The sequence below is a fragment of the Indicator indicator genome, chromosome 8 (genome assembly GCF_027791375.1).
Source record: "Indicator indicator isolate 239-I01 chromosome 8, UM_Iind_1.1, whole genome shotgun sequence".
Classification (NCBI taxonomy): Eukaryota; Metazoa; Chordata; class Aves; order Piciformes; family Indicatoridae; genus Indicator; species Indicator indicator.
Genome location: NC_072017.1, coordinates 19,832,889 through 19,853,635, shown reverse-complemented (window position 1 = coordinate 19,853,635; position 20,747 = coordinate 19,832,889). Strand labels below are relative to the sequence as shown.

Sequence of the window (20,747 nt, the reverse complement as noted above, 5' to 3'; positions counted from 1 at the left end):
TTTAATAGATGTATTGTTGTCATTTTCCTTACCTTTTGATTCAGTGCAATTGTCAAAATTATCAGAATCGCGTAGGTTAATTGGATGAATCTGGTGTGATCGACATGACACTCAACTTAGCAAATCCTAATCACCCTTCCAGTGTACACTGCTTCTATTTTAAGACCTAGTGTTAATTCTAATTTTCTTTTGGCATGTAGAATACCAAAACCAAACTCAATAAATTTTAAGTCTGTTAAGTAATCACTGTAAGTCAATTATGATGCTCACCTGGATACGTGTTTTCAGGAGCAGGCCAGCATTTAAAAAACAGTTCCAATATGCTGGGGTTTAGATGTTCATCATTAGACAACCTAAAGGAATACTGAGTGAAAGATTGCAGTTAATTTTTTCCTTCTAATAGAACCTCCATCTTTCAAATGTGTCAGATGAGGTACCCAAAGTCATTACATATATTTGATAATGCCCAACTTCTCTTGTTGTTTTATGACTATAATAATAAAATGTCCAGTTATATTTGTGAGCACCTGAAAATATATCTGGTACTACTAAAAGTTTTCAGAGATGACCTTAAGCACCTCTGTTTTTGAGAAACAATCAACTTCTTGGTTTTGTGAAGTGGCACTTCACAGAATCGTTTTTTTGGGGAAAGATCTCTTTAAGATCGAGTCCAACTATTAAATTTTTTTTTGATGAAATGGTTAATTAGTTATTTACCATATTGTCTTATAAAAATATTTATGTTAGTAACTTTAAATGTTCTGCTAGCTGTTTTGTTGCTCTGCTGTTATTGCTCAGCTATTACTTGGCCTTTTCCAAGATACAGGGCACAACTTTAAAAGGTTACAACCTCTTTTGGTTCAAATGAAGTAAAAAAGACAGGAAGAGATAAACTGTAGTTAAATACTTCCTTTATTCTTTTGTTCTTGTGAATAGTGTCAATAAAAGTAGAGCTGGAGATTATCTGGAGTAATTATTTATTATTTTTTCACTTTTTCTATCACTGCAAAAATAATATTTAAAATCTATGGAAAATTTTAAGCCACCAAATATGTCTTGACTAGTTAAAGCATGTAGTGTACTTATGTCAATAACCATAAATATGTTAAAAGTATTGAAATTGTATTAAATACTCTACAACCTACAGTCTTAACAATCTGTTGATTTTCTTTAAGCTATAAATAATGCTTAATGTTCTTTAGCTCTGTGTTGCAATTTTTCTCTGTGGAGTTGCTGCACAATGATAAACATGAAGACTCAGCAGCAGTGTTAAACTATAAGGGATTTGTTCTAACTTTTCTTAATTTTGTGTGTTTATCCTAACTTCTTTCTCATCAACCTTTTGCACTGCTGTCATGTTCAGATCCTAAAGGCTTTGGATTCCCACTTGAATTCCAAAATTTAAACGTGTTTAAATTCGTTGAATCTCTAAGGTGTGTATTGCAGCATTACCAGGCATCTTGGAGGGTTGTGTTTAATAACTTGAATTAAGACTGACTGAGAGTGTAGTATTGCAGAGGCCTATCTTTGGACCTGTCCTTTTTGACAGCTTTATCAATGACCCACCAGGGTGTGATGGTGCATCCTCTTGTCAAATTCGCAGATGAGACTGAGTTGGGGAGAACCAGTTGACAGGCTCAGAGTTTAGAGCTGCCATCTAGAGGGACTCAGGCAAGCTAGAGGAGCTTGCCAACAGGAGTCTTAAGAGGTTCAACAAGCCCTGCACTTCCAAAAGAAGAGCAACATAGGATGGATAATGCAGGGTTGGGGAGCAGCTCTATGGAGGAGGCTATGGTGCGCTGGGCTGGGCAGAAGCTGGCCATGGGCCCTAGCAGCAAAGACAACCAACAACATCTGGGGCTATGTGAACAGAAGTTCCTCCAAGAGAAGAGGTCATGCCTCTCTTCTTGCCATTTTCTAGATTACAGATAGGCCTTACTTCTAGCTGTGGGCTCCCAGTACAAGAAAGATAATACCTGTATGATGTAAGCACAGGGCTACTAACCTACTTGGAAGTAGCAACAATTGCTCTATGAGAGGTTGAGAGTCCAAGGTCTGCTCATCTGTAGAAGAGGTGGCTTCAGGGAGACCCAGCAGCAGCTCCCAGTTCCTATGATGGGGTGGGGCAGCAAAAAGAGGAAGCCAGAATCTTCAAGGTGGTGCCTTGTGTGAATATGTAAGGCAAGAGGATAAACAGAAAGAAAAGAAAGATTCGGAGTGGATATAAGGAATAAATTCTTCATGGTGTGAACAGCCAAGCATTGGTGCAGGTTGTTCAGAGGGGCTATGCTGACTCCATCCTTTGATGTTTTCAGGGCTCGGCTGGATAAAGACCAGAGCAACTCTAGTCTGATTTCCTATATGACCCTGCTTTGAGCAGAAGTTTGATCTGGAGACCTTCTGAGGTCCTTCCAACACAATTTTTGCAAGAATCAATGGCATTTTATCCATATTAATAGTCTATAATGTGAATTTCAGAGCTTGGAACGTATTTTGTACATATATATTTTTACAACAACTGTTGGGCATTGTCAGTGGATTTTATCTCTGCACAAGTCAACCTCAGTATAGCATAATTACCATAATGAAGTACATGACCTTAGCATAGGTAGGAAGCCCCAAGTCATTAACTTGGGCTAATATGGAAATGGTGACACTTTCACAGAATGTGAATTACTTCATCTGATTCTTGTTCTTCCTACCATGGCTTCCTGTAGTCTGTCAGGGTGCAAATGCCATGTGTTTCTCCTTACATCAAAGTGTTCAAAGATAAGGAACAATGTTGTCTAAAAGAACTGTTTGACAAATGTGTTCAGTGTACATAACACAACTGCCTCTGACAGTAAATTGCAAATTCTGTACTGAGGACAGAAGGCATTTAATGGCTGTTAAAATGAATGAACTTCTCTGAGGATGAAGAGTTACTGCAAATTCTGCTACCTTTGTCTGAGAGTACAAAGTGTATGCTCCAGCACTCCCTGATTGGATGGGACAGTAAATAACAGTGTACTAGGTTTAAAAAAATCCCAACATCCTCTCCCTCCTCTCAACAAACAACGCAACCCAAAAAAAACCCTCCCACAAAACAAACAAAACAAAACAAAAACCCATCAGAACAAAACAAAAGCAGAGCTTCTTAGGGATCCGAATACTTTTCTCCCCAGGGTGAGCACAAGTGAGTAAGAGGGTATATGAAATATGGTGATTTCCTATTGTGCAATAAGAAACATATTCAAATAGTCGAATGACTAGTAAAATATAAAAACCTGAGTAAAAATGTTATTGAAAATATCTGTGGTGATTTAATTATATTTACATGTTCAGCTGTAGCTATAATATTGATTCTGCAGATACGCAGTCTGAAAAATATGTTAAGCAAAACTGTCTGCATGTCAGGTCAAAGGTGAAAAGGTGCTCTGTGGAAGCATGAGATAAATTTGTGTAACTGCTCTAAAGATTTTAATTTTAATCTTATTTCTATTGTGCTCCATTTTATCACCTATATTTTTAGGGGCATCTTAAGGTAGTTCTAAAAACAGTGATATTTATGTCCGTGTTTATGATAATACAGTTTCTACAGTGTGAGGGAAATAGAGCAATACACAGCTGGCTTTTGTTTTCTGTTACTGTAGTGTAGAACACTGCAGCACTGACAATGGTAAAGAATTAAAGCAGGGAGTCTAATTTGCTATTGTATTTATTTCCCTGCTTTGAAGAGAGCTGTGAAGGGTAGACACCTTAAGAAATTATTTAAACACAATGTTGCACAACTGTACCTGATGCACTGAGCCTGATTCAGTGCTTTGACCTAAAATGGTGATTAATACCTATCCTTAAAACTGTCTAAAGCAGAAAGAGTGAACTTATTTTAAGTGTTGGAATACTTGAGAAGCAGTTGAGATACCAAGGAATTATTGTAAGGTGTTGAATTATTATATTTTCAAAATTGTTTCCAAATTCTTGATTCATCCCTCCTAGACTGTTGTATAATATTTTCTTCTGAAGTAACTTGTGTCCTTTTAAAATTTTAAAATTTAGTTGTATTAGACACTAAAATGACCAGCTATGACTGACTGACCAGCCAGACAATGAAAGTGAAAAGTCTTTTGGCCAGCACAAAACCTGAAAAAGAGAAAAAAGTAAATGTTGTCTGTAGCATTTAATCTGCCACTGGTATTGCTTCCATAGCTGCTTTTCCTTTACTGGCCACAGAAGTGTATGAGGGATATGATCATGGACCACACTAGAACTGACCTCCACAAGGATCAAAGATACTCTGCTGTGTAAATGACACATCAGATAAACAACAAAAAAATCCAAACAAACAAACAAAAAAAGCACAAGGTTTGTGGGCATAGGGTGGAGGTGATCTGCTCAGTACAGTTCTATTCCACCTGACAGACTGCAGAATTTACAAAGTAGAGATGGGAAATCAGGCTTTTAAAATGGAATATAATGCTGCCTTGAAATATTTTATATCTTCAGAGGTGACAGAGAATCAGTTTACAAAATCTGAAATTGTCTTCCCTTTGGTATAATTTGCTTTATTCTCCTTTCTCTTCTTTTGCTAGCAGACTTTCTTGTCTAAGCAAAAAGCAGACATCTCAGGTAAATGCTGAATGTATGAATGCTGAGAAAGGCATATGTTTTCCATAAGTTTACACTGAAATCACGGAGGTGTGGTGGAACAGGAATAAAACACGAGAGCAGTTGTGAAGCAGGGTTTTTGGTTGCTTGTGTGTGTGTTTTCTTGTGAAAATACAACTTTCTGGGTCTAAGCTCGCGATTACAAGAAAACAGGATTCAGCATCTTGTTCGGGATATCTTCCTTTTTTGCTTTCAACTGTATGCTAAATGAATCTTGTATAGAAGTACTATTTTACTTGCATCACTTTGTACCCTTTATAGATGGAACTAATGAGATAGGATGACTTTTCAGATCAAAATAAAGCAAACTTAACAGAACTGAGAGACCAAGAGTCTAGTAAATAATGACAAGGCAATGCAATGAAAGTATGGCAAAGAAGAAACCTTACCTTATTCTTTCCGCCTCTTTCTGCATGCTTTTTTGGTGTAAATGGGCAAGAAAGAAGTGATATGCATGGGTGAGATGGTAGTTCCTGTCAACTTTTTTAATTTCTTGGATGAAAAGAAGTTCCAATGTCATTCAGGGATACAAGGCCACAATTGACAGTCCTATTGGTCATAGCCTAGCGTCTTTTAAGACCTTGAATAAAAACCACCCAGAACATTAATGTGTCCTGTTTTAGGCACTGTGAATAATAAATTATTCTTGCAGTAGATCTCTAGAGTTTGTGAGACTGTGAAAATTGCATAGTGCATTGTTCTGCATATAACATTTTCTCATATTCTAACTGACTCTCCTGTATGATCTGTAGATATATGCATGAAAACTTTCATCTGTGTTTGTTCTCTAATTACAGGTGCTGTTCTTATGTGGGCCGAAGGGGAAATGGTCCTCAGGCTATATCTATTGGGAAAAACTGTGATAAATTTGGTATAGTTGTCCATGAGTTGGGTCACGTGATAGGTTTTTGGCACGAACATACACGACCAGACCGTGATGACCATGTCACCATCATTAGAGAAAACATCCAGCCTGGTGAGAGACTATGATAGGTACTTTTTTTGGAGGGGGTGGGGGATCTGTTTATATTTTATTTCCTTTATCTGCTTAACTCTCTTAAAATTTAACACTGCATAGCAGAAATTAACATTTATGCCTGCTATGCCTCTTAGCTAAACTGATCTAAAGCTGATTTACAAATAAATACTGCAACTAAAATAGAATATATTCTAAACATCTGGCCAACTAGTAAGTCATTAAATAATGTTGGCTAGAAGGAGAGAAATATTAGTAATGTTAAAAAAAATTGCAGGAAGCCATTGCACTTAAATGCCTTTAAAAATAAAGGTCCTGTGTTTGAGAAAGGGCTTTTCTTTCATAGTCTCTACTTATCACTAGAGACATGTTAGTAGCTTCTTAGCTGCCCAAGAGATTTAGACCTGGAAGGTTAGATGAGGTCTTTGAATCTGTGACAAAGATGGGCACTGTTCCCACATTACTCATTTCCTGCAGAGCCTGCACCATTTGCCAGTAGCCTTGACACTGGTTGAGACATCTGAGGAAACTGAGAACTTCAAACTGTGACTGTCTTCGTCAGTCTAGCTCTTGTGCCCACACTTGTGATGTGTGGACAAGACGGAAGGGAACTAGGCATGTTTGACTTGCAATGTACATAAATGTGCATGGTCTTTGTGAAGCACTGATTTTGACTTATAGGAATTCTCTGCTCAGGAAGGAGTGAAATTGTCCAAGGTAGTTCAGAATATTTGTCTGTTCCTATAGAAAAATAGAAAATCTCAGAATAGATGGAAAGTCTTTACCACCTCAGCTAGGACTGTGGGAAAATAACTGGTAACTGATACACACTCCCACAAGTCTCTCAAGTCCTCAAAGGACACATGCTTTGAAACGTTCCTTCTGTTCTCTCTGTGTCATGATTTGTGTAAGTGCCATAAGTGCCCTCCCCTATGCTTAGTCTGTGATGTAGAAGTTGTCTGCAGTGCCATCCTAAGCCTCCTGCTCTTTTCTTTGAGTAATCTCTAGTTTCTGGCTGGCAGCCTGAAACTATTTATTGTCGTGTGACTTGAGTTTGAGGATCACTAAATGGAATGAGGAATTCATGACCTCCAAGACACCTGGGTTTTGTTATATGTTGGTTAGTAATGTAAATCCACTGTAGGTTTTTTGCAAGACACTAATGGTAATATGAATTGGAGTAAGGGATGCTTTGTTCCTCTTAACACACTGATTAGGAGAAAAAACTTCTGATCTGGAACAACAGCCTAAGTATAATTCCTCAGTGAGGAGGGTTCTTCCGGGGTCTTTGCTGTCAAAATGATTTCCTTCTGGAATTAAGAAGCAGGCCAGGAAATTTTATGGATTCTACATAAAGTGCCACATAATGTATGGAGCCTTTATGAAGGTTAGGTGAATGAGAATAGTCTTTCTAAATGCCTAATGTAGGATTTGATATGTTTCAGAAGACATCTGCCCTCTTAGTTAATAAAATCACACAGTTACTCCGAAATGGCTAAGACCGTCAGTGAGTGATTAGGTTAGGATCTTTGTCGGTTTTCTTTTCCTGTTTAGTTCTTGTCTTCACACACACACAGAGAAAAAAAAAAAAAGAAAAGGAAAAAAAAGAGAGAGAGAGATTAAAGGAACTCTAATTATCAATCATTCTTAGGTCAGGAATACAACTTCTTGAAGATGGAGCCTGGAGAGGTGAACTCCCTTGGGGAACCATATGACTTTGACAGCATTATGCACTATGCCAGGAACACCTTCTCAAGGTTGGAGTCTCAGGTTATACTTTTTGACTTTTAATTCTATTCCTCTCCATGAATGTTAAGAACTGTGTTTTTTTAAGGATTCTGAAATCACTTAAAATATCCCTTGCTATAGTATTTTTTACATTCAAAGCACAGCTTGTTTATTTTAAGTCAGAATAATGTAATTATATTTTTAAAACACATTTCATTTCTGTTCGGTTTCAAAGCAGCCTTTTGATCTTGCTTCCGTTCTTTAAATTTTAAGACAAGGTAATCTGGAAATGTTTCATATAATATTCACTTTCTTTTTGTCTCCACAAAAAGTTGAATTTCAGAAAACCCAAATAAGTGAAATGGTTAGGAAATTTATGTGTAACATGATCTGTCCTCTAAAAAAGAAATCTCCTTTAATGAATAATGTCTGCGCAGCTATGGATTATGCAGGTGGAACGTATTATGTTGTTAGCAAATCTGCCACACAAACTAGAGTCTTTAAGGACTGCAGCCAACCATTTATAACAGAAGCTGCAGCCTCTTCTCTGTTGCTTGTATAGATTGTTACTGTCATCAAAAGCATATAATAAAGAGTTCTGCTGTTTTTACTTTGACCTGTTGCAGGCTGACCCATTCCCAACTCCAAGCAATGTGTGGCTTGCTCTGAAAATTGATCTAATTGTGGGGAGCTGTTCCCTTTGGGGAATAACTGAAGGAGTCTTCCACATGGTCTCCTGTGGTATTTCAAACCAAATTGCAGTTCAGTTAATTGCTCTCTAAAAATACTAGAATAATGTAAAAAAACAAACAATCAAACAAATAAAAATCCACATAAGCCCTACACAAAAAGAAAAAAAGATGCTAGTCTGAGAGGTTGTGTACTCGGTGCTTTTTTAGATTTTTGTCCAATTCATGCATTTTAAAGCAGAAGTTGTAGACAACCTGAGACTCTGAAATAAACTAAAAACTGTCAGAAACCTCACAAACCAGCCTTTGCAGATTTCTTGAGTTTGTTCTCCTCAAGATAAGTGATATTATTAAAATAAAAATCCTAGCACAAGATGCATTCAGCATACACATAATTCATCCCTGGAAAAGCATGGGAGTGAGCCACATGAGGTAGATATTAGTCACATTGCTTAATCCAGTTACAGATACATTACTTAAAGGAAGAGTTTATAAGAACCTATATGAAATACTGTAATTTAACAAGATGGAACCCCCCAGACTGCGAGGGCAATGACAGCATCAAGATAACTTGATTTGCAGGCCCAGTTCTCGCCACTTTCCAGGCTGGCAAAAAGTGATAGTGCTATGGGTAGGCATGCCCTGCCCCAAGGAACAAGAGGTGGTTAATTCATACTGTTGAAAAATAACCAGCGAACCCTTGAGGTCATGCATTGATTTGCACTGATTTTATCTGGAAAGCATGAGTTGCACTGAGGGTGGCATATTGCCACCTGTTAGACTGTACTCACTGGGGTAAGTAGTAGAAATCAGAACACTTCATAAAGTTCTAGTCACACAATGATGTTCACACCGTATTAAAACTGTTAACAGATTGTTGCCTTACTAAAGTGGTAAGACATTTAAGAGAGGATTGTTTTAGGTCGTACTAAAATCAGTGGAAAATAATGATGTATAGATAGAAATATTTTTTTTTTCAAAATAATAATGTACCTTATTTATGCAAAGTGAATAATGCCACAAGTAGGGTTTTTTTCCACTGTTTGGATTCGGATAACATCCTAATACAAGAAACCTGAGAGCAATACCCACAATATGCAAAATAATAAAAAAACCAATCTGTATTTATAACCAGTATTCCTAACTAGAAGGATCCTTAGTATTTATTAATTTTTGGGCCTACATTGTGCCTGAAAATACCAGTTTTACTTCTCAGTAAAAGCCCTACAAGTATACAAAAATTTATAGAGTAAGAGAATACAAAAACATATTCATCTGTTAACTCCCATTTTATAGGATTTAAGGGATTCTTCAAATTCTGTAACGTGATAATAGAACTTAGTTTTGTACCTTGCTCTTTTAAATTTAATACCAAAATATTTTGTATCACATTTGGGAAATTTTGTATAAAACTGCACATTTGAAACAAGTGTGCTTCCCTATTACATCTATTTTTTTAGGGTGAGTGTTAAAAGCAGATATGGTAAGTTCATATATTTTACTGAGAAGCAAGCAGAGGCTGGCAAGTAAGCGTATCTCTTTCAAAAGCAGAAGCAACTAGAGTAGAATTAGTACAGAACACCCAACAGAAGAATGATTAACAAGTGTGCCTGACTTAACCTGCTCTTACTTATGTAAGTCAGACTTTATTAGAAATAGTAACTTTGTGATTAAGAATGTTGTGAATGGACCTAATTTATGTATTTTAATATAATTTTATAATTAATATTTTCAGCGTATCAAGAACTTAACAGTAGTGCCTTTTTTCCTGTCAAGTCTTAATAGTGGTAAGAGAGTTCCCTCCTGGTGTCTCATAGGAATACAAAAGCTGATACATGTTTATTGATGTACTGAAAGAAGATTCTTTTTTGCTAACTTTGCATTAAGTTTGTCAACTTGAGGAATCTTTATGACATGTTCTCTGTATTTAAAATTTCTGCATTTTACCCTCTTATTTATACCAAATGTAAATTCTAGATTTACAAAATAGCATTATACAAGCATAAAACTCAGACAGTTTTATGTCAGACACCTGATAGGGGTTTTTGGGGTCTATTTTTATTTTTATTTTTTTTAGGGGCATGTTTCTGGATACCATTCTCCCTTCCCGTGATGATAATGGTATACGACCTGCCATTGGCCAGCGTACTCGTCTAAGTAAAGGAGATATTGCACAGGCAAGGAAGCTGTATAGATGTCCAGGTATTGCACCACAAACAAACAAACTCCACCTATGAGCAACTATTTGACTTGTTGTTCAAGAGGAATGATAAATTTTTTGAGTCAGCTGGTCAGTAGTCTATTTCCATGCTGGCAACTGACATAGGCAGTTCAAGAATTGAATCATTAAAAAATGCAAAATGGAATGCAGAACACTTATGGACAGATAAAACTGTATGAAAAACAACTTAGCTCCATGACATCTCAGTGTTCTTACTCCTTAGCTGTTCAATCACTAGACAAGAAGGAAGAAAAACAGGGGGAGGGGGAGGGGCAGAAGTTCGGTATCATTTCTGGTTTGTATATTGACTGGAGTCCTTTTTGATTTGAATTCAGATAGAGTGCAAAGGGAACAAATTAAATTATTGCAATCAGCTCTGAACACATTATTTTTTTTTAAATATTGCAAATAAGCCAGGACAACTAAGTTGTAAAACTCTTTTATGGATTAAGTGGTTAGAACTTAAGACAAAATTTCTACAGTTTTAACAGAGAGATTTTGTATTTGAGTATCTTCTGCCTGATTCTAGCATCTATAATTTAAATGCATATTAATATTTTATCTCAAAACAGTGTTGAGTGAGTGTTACTATCTGTGCCAGTGACTTCACTGGCAAGTCTGGAGAAACACTGAGACAACACTGTGGTTCTTGTTCTGCAGTGCTTGTTCTTTGCTAAGTTCTGGCAGAGTTGTAGAAATCTCAAAGCAATAGGTTTTACTTTCCTTGCTGTAGTCATAGCTGATACCAGTTTTACTTTTGGTGTTAACCAAAGCAGTTCAGAAGTGCCATCTCTCAGCCAGAATTTGCCAGCAATGCTCTTGTGGGAGGCTAGACATACCAGCTCTGGGCCTCGAGTTTTTATATCCCTCGTGTTCCTCATGGGAGTAACTGTTTTAAGAAGGACTAAGAGGGATCAGGACTGAAGTAATGGAGCTGCCTCAAGTCTTTATCACCAACAGTGTGATCTCCTGAAGATCTGGGGCATCTGATGTGCATTTGATGTACACTGTACAGCTGAATTGTGCTTTTCATTTGAGCTGTAAGTACACTGAATCATAATCTTCTATGTACTGAGAACACACGCAGTGCTTCTGGGCCTACCAGAGGAGAAACCACTTTAACATATTTTCTTTAAGCGTTGTTCCTTTTGGAATAATTATTTCTCTTTCCTTTTGGTACAGAAGGGACTTGAATAATGACAGCATTATTTCTATTAAGATTCTTCTTGGCAGCATTATTTCTGATAAGAGTATATATAGAGAAAGAAATCCCTAAACACAGAGAATACATATATTATAATAAAATACAAATTTTGGAGACCAAAATAACATATAGAATTAAATCACTGTGAAAGTAGAGGGTATTTTAAGATCACATTGACTTAAAGAAAAAAAAATTAAGTACAGCCTATACTACTCAGTGTATATATTACTTTAACATGCACTTTAGTCAACTGAAAAAGATGCAATGTGCTTTAGGAGATAATGTTCAAATAATTGTTCAGAGAAAATGTCTTTTTTCATATTCAAAATGTGTAATGATGAGTTATAATTTCTTTAAATGTCCTGAAAGTCTTGTTGAAAGTTGGTTTCACAGTATTTTAAAACCATGGCTGTTCATCAGTAGTGTGCACTTTAAAAGTAAGCTATTTTTTGCAGCACTGGTGAACACAGGTCAGAGGAGTAATAAAAAGGAACAGTGCTTGCAGGATCATGCTCCTTCTCTGGCACTTCAACAAACTTTGTGATAAAAGACTTTTGTTTTCTAGCCTTACTTATATGAGCCAGTCCATTAAATAAAGTGAGTTTTAAGAGAGAGGAAAGGGCATAAGGATTTTCTACAAATTATAAATAGCATACTATTTAACATGCTATTTTGCTCAGTTAATATTTTTAATAGAAGCCGTGTAACTGAAATAACGCAACACAAACATCCAATAAAGAAAGGAACTCTCTGAAACTTTCAGAGTACTTGTAATACAGTAAATTTACCAGCAAATAGTGAGACTGAAAAGTCAGACATTAAGTTTTTGGTTTTATGAAAAGAATCTTGTGATCCTTATAGTATATAGCAGTCTCTGACACTGTTGTTTTTGGAGGCATGCTACATTTCCTATTTCAGACAAAAGATGTTAATCATGATGTCTGCATATGATAAACAGCAGTGAATACTTTGAACATTAACAACCTCTGCATTGTTTCTTGTGTTCGTTTTTGTTGCCGTAAATGAAATGCAATGAAAGTTCAGAAAACAGCAACTTACATAAATTTTCCAGAGTTCTGGTTATTACTGTAAGCAGTTTCTGGTCCCAGAAGCCAGCTGCGTTTTCTGGGGCCTGTTAACATGATGTTGAGCTCAGGGCTGCTGGAGAATGCAGCTGATCTTTGCACAGTGAGGCAGCTGAGCCTTCCAGGTTATTTTAGTTACTCAGGATATTCAGGGTCATTATTCAGGAAAGGGCTTAGTAACAGAGAAACAGTTTTGAGCTTTGTAAAGCCACAGATTGAAATTTGATAACCTGTCTTTCATCAGCTGAGTAAGTGCTAGGACTCAACAACCTAGCAACAGCAAAACTGGTTTGTTGGTTGTGGTTTTGGGGTTTTTTTGTACTAAGAATTTTAGTCAAAGGAAACTATAACTGCTGATAAGGATCTGTTGCATTTTAATACTCAGTTATATTGTTACATGACAGAATAATAAGGAGAAAGCAAGGAACTAAGCTGAGGATCGTTCCTCTGCCAATCTCATTTTGGCATTTGAGAACTGATCTTGAACATCAAGGCTGAATTACAAGAGTTTTCAAATTAATGGTGTAATACAACATGTTTTCTTCTACTAAAATTCAAACACAGGTCTACTTTATTGTATAGAAATTATAGGTGATTTAAAATTCAGATGAAGTTTTATAGGAGAAAGAGAATAAGAAAGGGAAATGATGGAGAAGGGTATCCTTTGGCAGAAAGAGAGGACAAGAAGCAAGTGGGTAGAGTGAGACTGAATAAAGGATGGGAACCGAAGCTCAGACTAACGGGAGAAACATGGTCAGAGGAAGAGAATATGGATGGAAGTTTAGCAATTTAACGAATTGCCATGGTCCGTGGTAGTATGTGTGGAAGAGAGTACATGAAGGATACCTATCCTTCCTCTTTTCTGTGCTGTTTTTGCTGTTATTCAGGCTTAACTTGCTCCCTTCTCCATTAAATTAGAAAAGCATGGCCTCCTAGAAGTCAGCCTTTATTCGCCACATAGAGAAGATAGAGGTTTTTAAATTAAGATCACTTCTTTATAACTATAAAGGGGAAGCAAGTCAACAATAAGACACTACATTGTAGTAAACAGGTTTAAGTTTTTAGTTGAACAAGTACAATCAGCAATAGATATTTTTAGGGCTCTGTGACAGCTTTATATGCCATAAATGTATAGTTATCCAGACTGAAGTCTAAGTAAAAAGTATTTAAGATCTTAAGTTTCTTTGGAAAAGGTTAAGCTTACATGAGCTGTGTATGACAGTATGTATTTGTTAGTGCTGTACGGACAAAGGAGAGTTGCTTCTCTAAGTGTCCTGGAGGATCTGGGCTTCATCATTTGCAGATTTCGTTATAATGCTTAATGGAACTTGACCGTGTGCATAGGCCAGCCTGGAGAGATGTTATACACAGGCTGCGAAATTGAACACTGGCACAGAGTTCACTGGTAGAAGCTGATTTGTATGAGAATGTAATCTGCCTGCTGCCTGCACCCGTTGCTAGAAGAAGCAAAAAAATAGTTTCCCTTTCTTTACCACAGAAAAGTTTATCAAAAATCTAACTGTCTCAAGCCATAAAACAGACAGGAGATTGTTTTTTATTTTTTGGTTAGACTGTGTGTTGGGAGAGCTGAAGTGGTGTTTCTGCAAGTGATCTAGCCTAGTAAAGTTGATATAAGGTGTGATGTTTGAGATGGGAGAAAAAACGCACCAGAGAAAACACTGACAATGTTAATGATTAACAATGGACTAAAAATATACAAATGCTCTATAAAGCAGAGATGTAGAAGAAGATTAAAGCTGAAATTAATCTCTTCTGACATGAAATATTCCAGGATTGTTTCTTAGGAAATTTAAATAAGTGGCACTTACTGCTTGTTTTTGTTCTGCATGTTGTTCCCAAAGTCAGTTCCATTACTAATGGACAGTCACATGGTAAAATGTTTGTTGTATACCATTTCATAAGCCTAAGCACAAATGCTGTCGTTGCCACATTTCAATTCAGGTAAAATGTTTATATTCTTTCTGTGATAGAATTTTAACTGCTTTAATTACTATGTATCCCTTTCTCAGGAAGTTATTTTAAAATGAGAAATGCCCAAATACCACCCTGACTACAGCAGTTCTGGAAGCCAGCCTGGAACTCAGAACCCATAAATAATTAATTCAACTATTGATTGGTATAAGATGTTCTTGTTAGAGTTTGCTTGAGTAACCAGGAATTCTAAATTAAATGTTAATATAGTGAAAAACAGAAAGCCCAAACACATTTTATAAATTTTATGTTAATTCTTAGTAAAAGTTATTCAGTAAAAAAAATGATGCTTCTCTTAAATTCAGAGATGTTAATGAATATTTTGATTTGACAGAGGCCTCACAGGCATTTCATATGCATGTTAAATTGTTCTATCGACTAACTTTATTCTAATTCCTGAAATAAGCAAATGTTCCCTAGCAGCTTTTGTAACTTGTTGTTAATATTCTGGAGAAAAGAATATTGCACTCCTGAATTAAGCTGTTATGTTTAATTCATTGATGTGTCTACCTTTAGAATGTGGTAATTTAGAGGCTTTAATAGAGTAAAGGGTAGTTATGCCAGGGTATTCCTCCACACTTCCATAATTGACATTATGTGGTTGTGTACATCTGCTACACAGAACATCTTCTTTTTTATTTTTTGCTTTGCTTTCCTCTGCTCCTGTAAAGGAATATTGTTTTACTCTTGGCCTCCTCTTACGTATGCGTTGTAAGCTACGATACAGTTCACAAGCTTGGGGGGAACCCAGTACAGTACTCTACAATTTATTTAAGTTTGCATTCATTGCTGTGGTAAAAATAAATTGTGGTTAATTATGGGTATAGCCTTTTCACTGAAAAGGCTTTGTACAGAATTAATTATTTAGCACTGAATACCTTTTTTTAAATATGTCATCTACTGTGACTGCCTGACATTTCTTAAAGATAAAACTGCATTTTTTTAAATGAGGGGAGGAAAAGAATTTATTATTGTTTTCCTGGTTAATTCCTAAGGACATGATGATGGTGACTTTAGCCATTAATTTTTTGGGGGCGCTGCACCACTCTTTCTTTTTTATCCTCATCAGAATAACCATTTCAGTGTCAGAGATCATACTTAGTATCTTGAATGTAACTTATGTCTGATATTAGTTGTCAGATTACATCCTGGACATTTTTAAGAAGACAGCCTTTACAGCTGTGTCATCTGTCTTTGTAATAAACGGTCTCTTCCTTTGTCCCTTTTTATTTAAAAAAAAAAATCCATATAATTTATAAATCATTGAGATTTTGATGATACAGTAGTTCACCTGCTGGCTGTGGCAGCACTGTAATTTAAAAGCACTGCAGATCTGATTACGCTGTCAGTCATAGGATAATATTCTCAAATTCACATCTCTCAAATCACACCTGCAAAATTGGTGGGTGAAACAACTTGATTAAGGTCATAAAAGATGACTGACTGAAGTGTTATACCCTATCAGAATCAGTTTTAGTGCTCAATCATGGCATAACCTTCCAATGCTGTATTTTAGTGTGAACAGGAATTATTAACCAGTCCACCAACAGCTAGTAGTTGATTGACAAGTGAGATATGGACTCTAAAATCTTTGATAGTAAGGAATATAGAAACCTTTGATCTTTTAGGACTTTACATTTCCTTTACTTTATTACTCATATCTCAAAAATCACTGTTTCAAGAGGTTTTATTGAATGTAGGATTTATTTTTCTATCCCAATATAAGTGAGTTTATGTCAGATCAGTGTCTCATGTGGGTGACGGACGAAATTAAATGAAATCACCGATGAAATTCCAGTGTGGTGCCAATCGTGCAGTGGCAGCTTTTGTTTTACTTTTGTTTTAGTTCTTATAGGACATGCCTAAGGTTGTGGTGCTTTTTTAACTGAGGTAAAATAAAGTGTATCATTTTGCAGTTGATTGACAGCCATAACATTTTAAGACTGCTGTAATTTTGGTTATGTCAGCAGATAGCACATAAGCGAGAGTTCATGGAATAGAAACATCCTGTGTAAAATGGAATGAATGTCAGACTGGCTTACAATCATTGCTTTGAATAAATTGTAAAATAACTAGTCTGTTTTCCATTCTGCATCTGCAGTGAATTAATTCTGAATAGATATTGGAAAGATGCATTTTTCTCTGTTAGGTGCATGCAATTTTATGTTTTTACTGTATTTTGGTTTTTTCAGCCTGTGGAGAAACACTGCAGGAATCTGCAGGCAACTTTTCTTCTCCAGGATTTCCAAATGGTTATCCTTCCTACACACACTGCATATGGAGAATCTCTGTGACTCCAGGGGAGAAGGTACTTTAACAATCCCTTAGCTAAACACAGATACTATTTTCAGAATACAATGTTGTATATCTTTAGCTTTTCAATAAGTTTAAAGTTTGCATAATAATTGAAGATAGTGATATGCCATAAAAAAATGGAACCATGAACTATGTGCTATTGACTTGACTTTGGTCGGTGGCATTAGAGCTGCATCATCTGTTTGGTGGCTGTCCATGTGAAACGAAGACATGAATTCCATCTGCTACATTTGCATCATGAAATCCCTTCAAAACTGTCTTTCAATCCAGTTGGTGGTTCAGTGTAAAGGTGGAAGAGGTGTTTCAGGCTCCTGAACGGTCTCTTCTCCATCATGGTCTTGGAGGAGCTGGCTGAGCTATGTGGGGCTGATAGCTGGGCTCTGCTTAAGAAAGCTCTTAGTTTGTTGAATTAGATATTTCTAAAGTGAAGCAGTAATAACATGTCATCGTAGGTGTTCTCTGGTATTGGTTCTAGTGCTTATAGTTTTACCTGAAACTGGGCACCAATTTTAGGAGGAAACATGAGGAAAAATAAATTGGCTTGGTGAGAGCAGTTTGGGGATTGAATTGTGCCATCCTGGTGAAAGCAAAACCTGTTATTCTTGTGTATGCTTTCAAAACATGCTAGCTGAATCTTGTTTTGAATTATTGGTTCAGATATTAGCCTGACTCAAAATAAGTAAGAGTAGGGGGCATGATGGGAAGTTTTGCCCAAGACTGAATCTTTAGGAAAAATAAAAAGATGCAAGTTTCTTTATAAGAAGCAGTGGCTGATATTAAGGAGTCAAGTACAGCCTAAAGACTAGAATATAGACCCTAGCACCAACCTCCATACTGGAGAGTCCAAAGAGGAAAACCCAGCATTTGCCCACAGATATTTCACTTGCTTTTGTCAGTGGTCTCCTACTACATATAGGACATAGTTTTCTCCCAGTTTGTTTATTTTGTGCTTCTTTCAGGCCAGGGTCCTGGTAGATCCTAAGAATATATGTTCATGGTGTGCTAATAGTTCCTCAGGAGCTGTAAGAGCATTCACCACTGTGGGGGATGAAAGCAAAGTAATTTGGAAAGCGTTTGTTCTCCTCTGGGCAAGAGCCAGAGACAGGAGGAAAAATAAACACACTCTGTGCTGGAAGGACGTGGGTAGCTCTGCAGGTTGTCAGGGAAAAACAAATGAAAACAGATGAATAAGAGAAGGTTTGCGCAAAAGATGCAAATTAATCTAGATAGGTAATTTTATGGCTTCACTGTTTGTGTTGCTTCTCAGACAGCGCTGTGATAAGAACAAAAATGTATTAGGTATCTGTTCCTCAGTTAAAAAACCCCTGTAGTGTTCATCCACAATTATTACTAGCTTTTGAAAACAATATTAATATATGAGTTAGAAAATGGTTATGCTGAAGTTTTCATTGTACACTCCAACTTTTTTGTGCACCTATCTATGGACGTTAGTGTAATTGTAATATGTCTTGAGACTGTAACCATCACTGGAGCTGTATTATGGTGCACAAAAGCTTATTGAAGGAATGCTCCTGTCTTCAAGACAGCAGTGTAAGAAGACCAGTTCCCTTCCCATCTTATCCCTTGCCCCAAATGGGGTAAAAAGACTAAACAGAGTTTTCTAATTGAAATTTGATGTGACAAGTTGTGTCTGTAGGGCACAGTTCTGACCTCCAGCTCTTATAGTCATTCATATAGTTCAGCAAGAGCAAAGTAAATGATATTTGTGTGAAGGTCAAAAAGTCTGTTCTGTCAGTGCTATTCCCACAGGAATATTGCCCATCTTGAAATAAAGGACTCTATTTGCAGCAAGTACCTGATATGAATAGAAAATAGCAGAAATGAGGTCTCAGTCTTAACAGATGCATGTATCATGGTACCTTCAGGAATGTTGTGTAGAGATTAGAGTATGTGTAAGTCCATCACATCACGTTATGAAACATAAGTGAGCACTTCAGTCACCTAAAAATAGGTGACAATCCCTAAGAAAGGCATCAGGGATTGTGTAGCTCTTGCCTCTTATTTATTTGGATTGAATGCTGTGCTTTTTGAGTATAGTTTAAATGACTTCTACCCATGTTTCCTGCAAGTACAGGCACTTCCATTCTTTGATGGCACTGAATGTTGTGAGGCATGGGGCTGCAGTGGTATACACTAGCTGCAGCGGTATACACTAGCTGCAGCATTCCTTTTATTTATAGGCATCATAAATTGCCAGCCCAATCTAAAATGTGCACATCCCTATTACTAAAACAAGGTAGTTCATTCACCTTTTACTTTCTCTCAAGGTTTAAGACTATATAGTAAACAACCGTACACAGTATATATACATACGGAAAAATCCCTGGGGGTGGATGATGTTAGTGATACTGCATGTTCTCTGCCAGGGTGAACCCTGCCTTCTGGTGTGCAGAAATTTTGTTGGCGTAGAGAGTTGCAGTTGTGCCAGTGTTTTTTTTCTTTTTAATCTGCCTTTTTGAATAAATTTTATTGTGTTCCAATTTTCCTTAGTGTTTTGTATGAATGATAAAACAGGACAGATAAATCCTTGGCTGATATGGCCAAAAAAATGCCACCTACAGAAAACACCTACCTCGTGTTTGCTCTGTATTTTGTTCTTTCTCATCCCAGGCAGTAGGAGGTATGAAAAATTCTCTCTGAAGCTGAAGTATCACAATAGAATCTGATGTGTAATCAATAATTCCTTAATTGTGGTGACAAATACCCATTGATTGTTTTTCCTATGGAGACTTTCAGCCAGCCTGTCCCCTTGAACAAACCCTGCCTTGTCTAAAGCTCTAATACTTTGCAGAATTGTAAATCAGAATCTTAAATGTATTTATAGTTGCTTGGTTCCTGACCAGAAATCATGCTGTGACATATTGCGGGTTCTGTGTATGTACAGCTAATGAGTTCTGGTCAACGTTAAGGAATTGCTGTATCATCAAATACCTTGGTATGTCAGAGTGAGGAAGGTCTGTGAAGGTTATTTCATATAGTTTCAAAGGCAGAGGCCTATATGAGAAGGATCATTAAATTTCAATGGTTTCCATGCAGATAGCACCATTTTAAGAAAATGATATGATCACACCTAAGTAAACCATTTTTCCCCCAATCCTAGTAACTAAGGTTTGGAAAAGGCACGTTTCTGACAACGTCTCTGCCTCAGAGATAGATTCAAATAGCAATTGGAAAAGTAATAAAAATCTGAAGCAGAGGAAAGTATTTGAATGATTGTACATTTAGCAAGTTCTACATGTTTCTTGTGGAGAATAACATGGTAAGTAGGTGATTCTGGAATTCTGGTAGTATTTGTCCATTTTTTTACTTGTGCGTATTCCATTAGGAGTGACTGAATGGTACAGGCAAAATGCCCTGTGGGTTAGACATCTGGGAAAAGGTACATGTAAGGTAGAAGAAGTTGAGGGATGTAGCACTGGCAAAAGCAAAGTGGGGAGTTATGAGGTTGCCTTTTGAGAAGGAATGGCATGGTAAGTCTGCCTCCAGGAAATAGGGAAATTGAAACAGAAGGTGCTGCAGTTAGACTATAAGGAGCATTAAAGCACGTTAATGGAGAGAAGCACAGTAACCTAGTGAATGCTGTCTGTGAGGATCAGCTAATGCTTTGAGACGTGCTGTTTATAGGCAAACAATACACTGGTCGGGAAAATTAGTTGTATGGCATTGAAAGATTTCCGTCAATTTTCTCAGTAAGACTAGAAATAAAACATTCTTCTTGTTTCGTGAAATTAAAAATCGAAATAATTCTCCACCAAGGCACTGGTGAAAAACTGAGAAGGGAAAATTGAGAGCTGTCTGAAGAATACATCTCAGTAGTTCTGCCTCTGTGGTATAATACTGTACTCTGTTGTCTTTGGAGAGACAATTG

The 20,747-nt window shown here is 36.7% G+C and overlaps 1 protein-coding gene across 1 annotated transcript in view; it reads left to right on the top strand.

Annotated features, from left to right (window-relative positions):
* Positions 1-20,747, top strand: part of TLL1 (tolloid like 1) — a 128,668-nt gene that overhangs the window by 71,810 nt on the left and 36,111 nt on the right. Inside the window, exons 6-9 of the mRNA XM_054382881.1 lie at positions 5,445-5,623; positions 7,275-7,380; positions 10,118-10,242; positions 16,735-16,850. Of these exons, the coding sequence (XP_054238856.1) occupies positions 5,445-5,623; positions 7,275-7,380; positions 10,118-10,242; positions 16,735-16,850 (526 nt within the window). The remainder of the gene's footprint in view (positions 1-5,444; positions 5,624-7,274; positions 7,381-10,117; positions 10,243-16,734; positions 16,851-20,747) is intronic.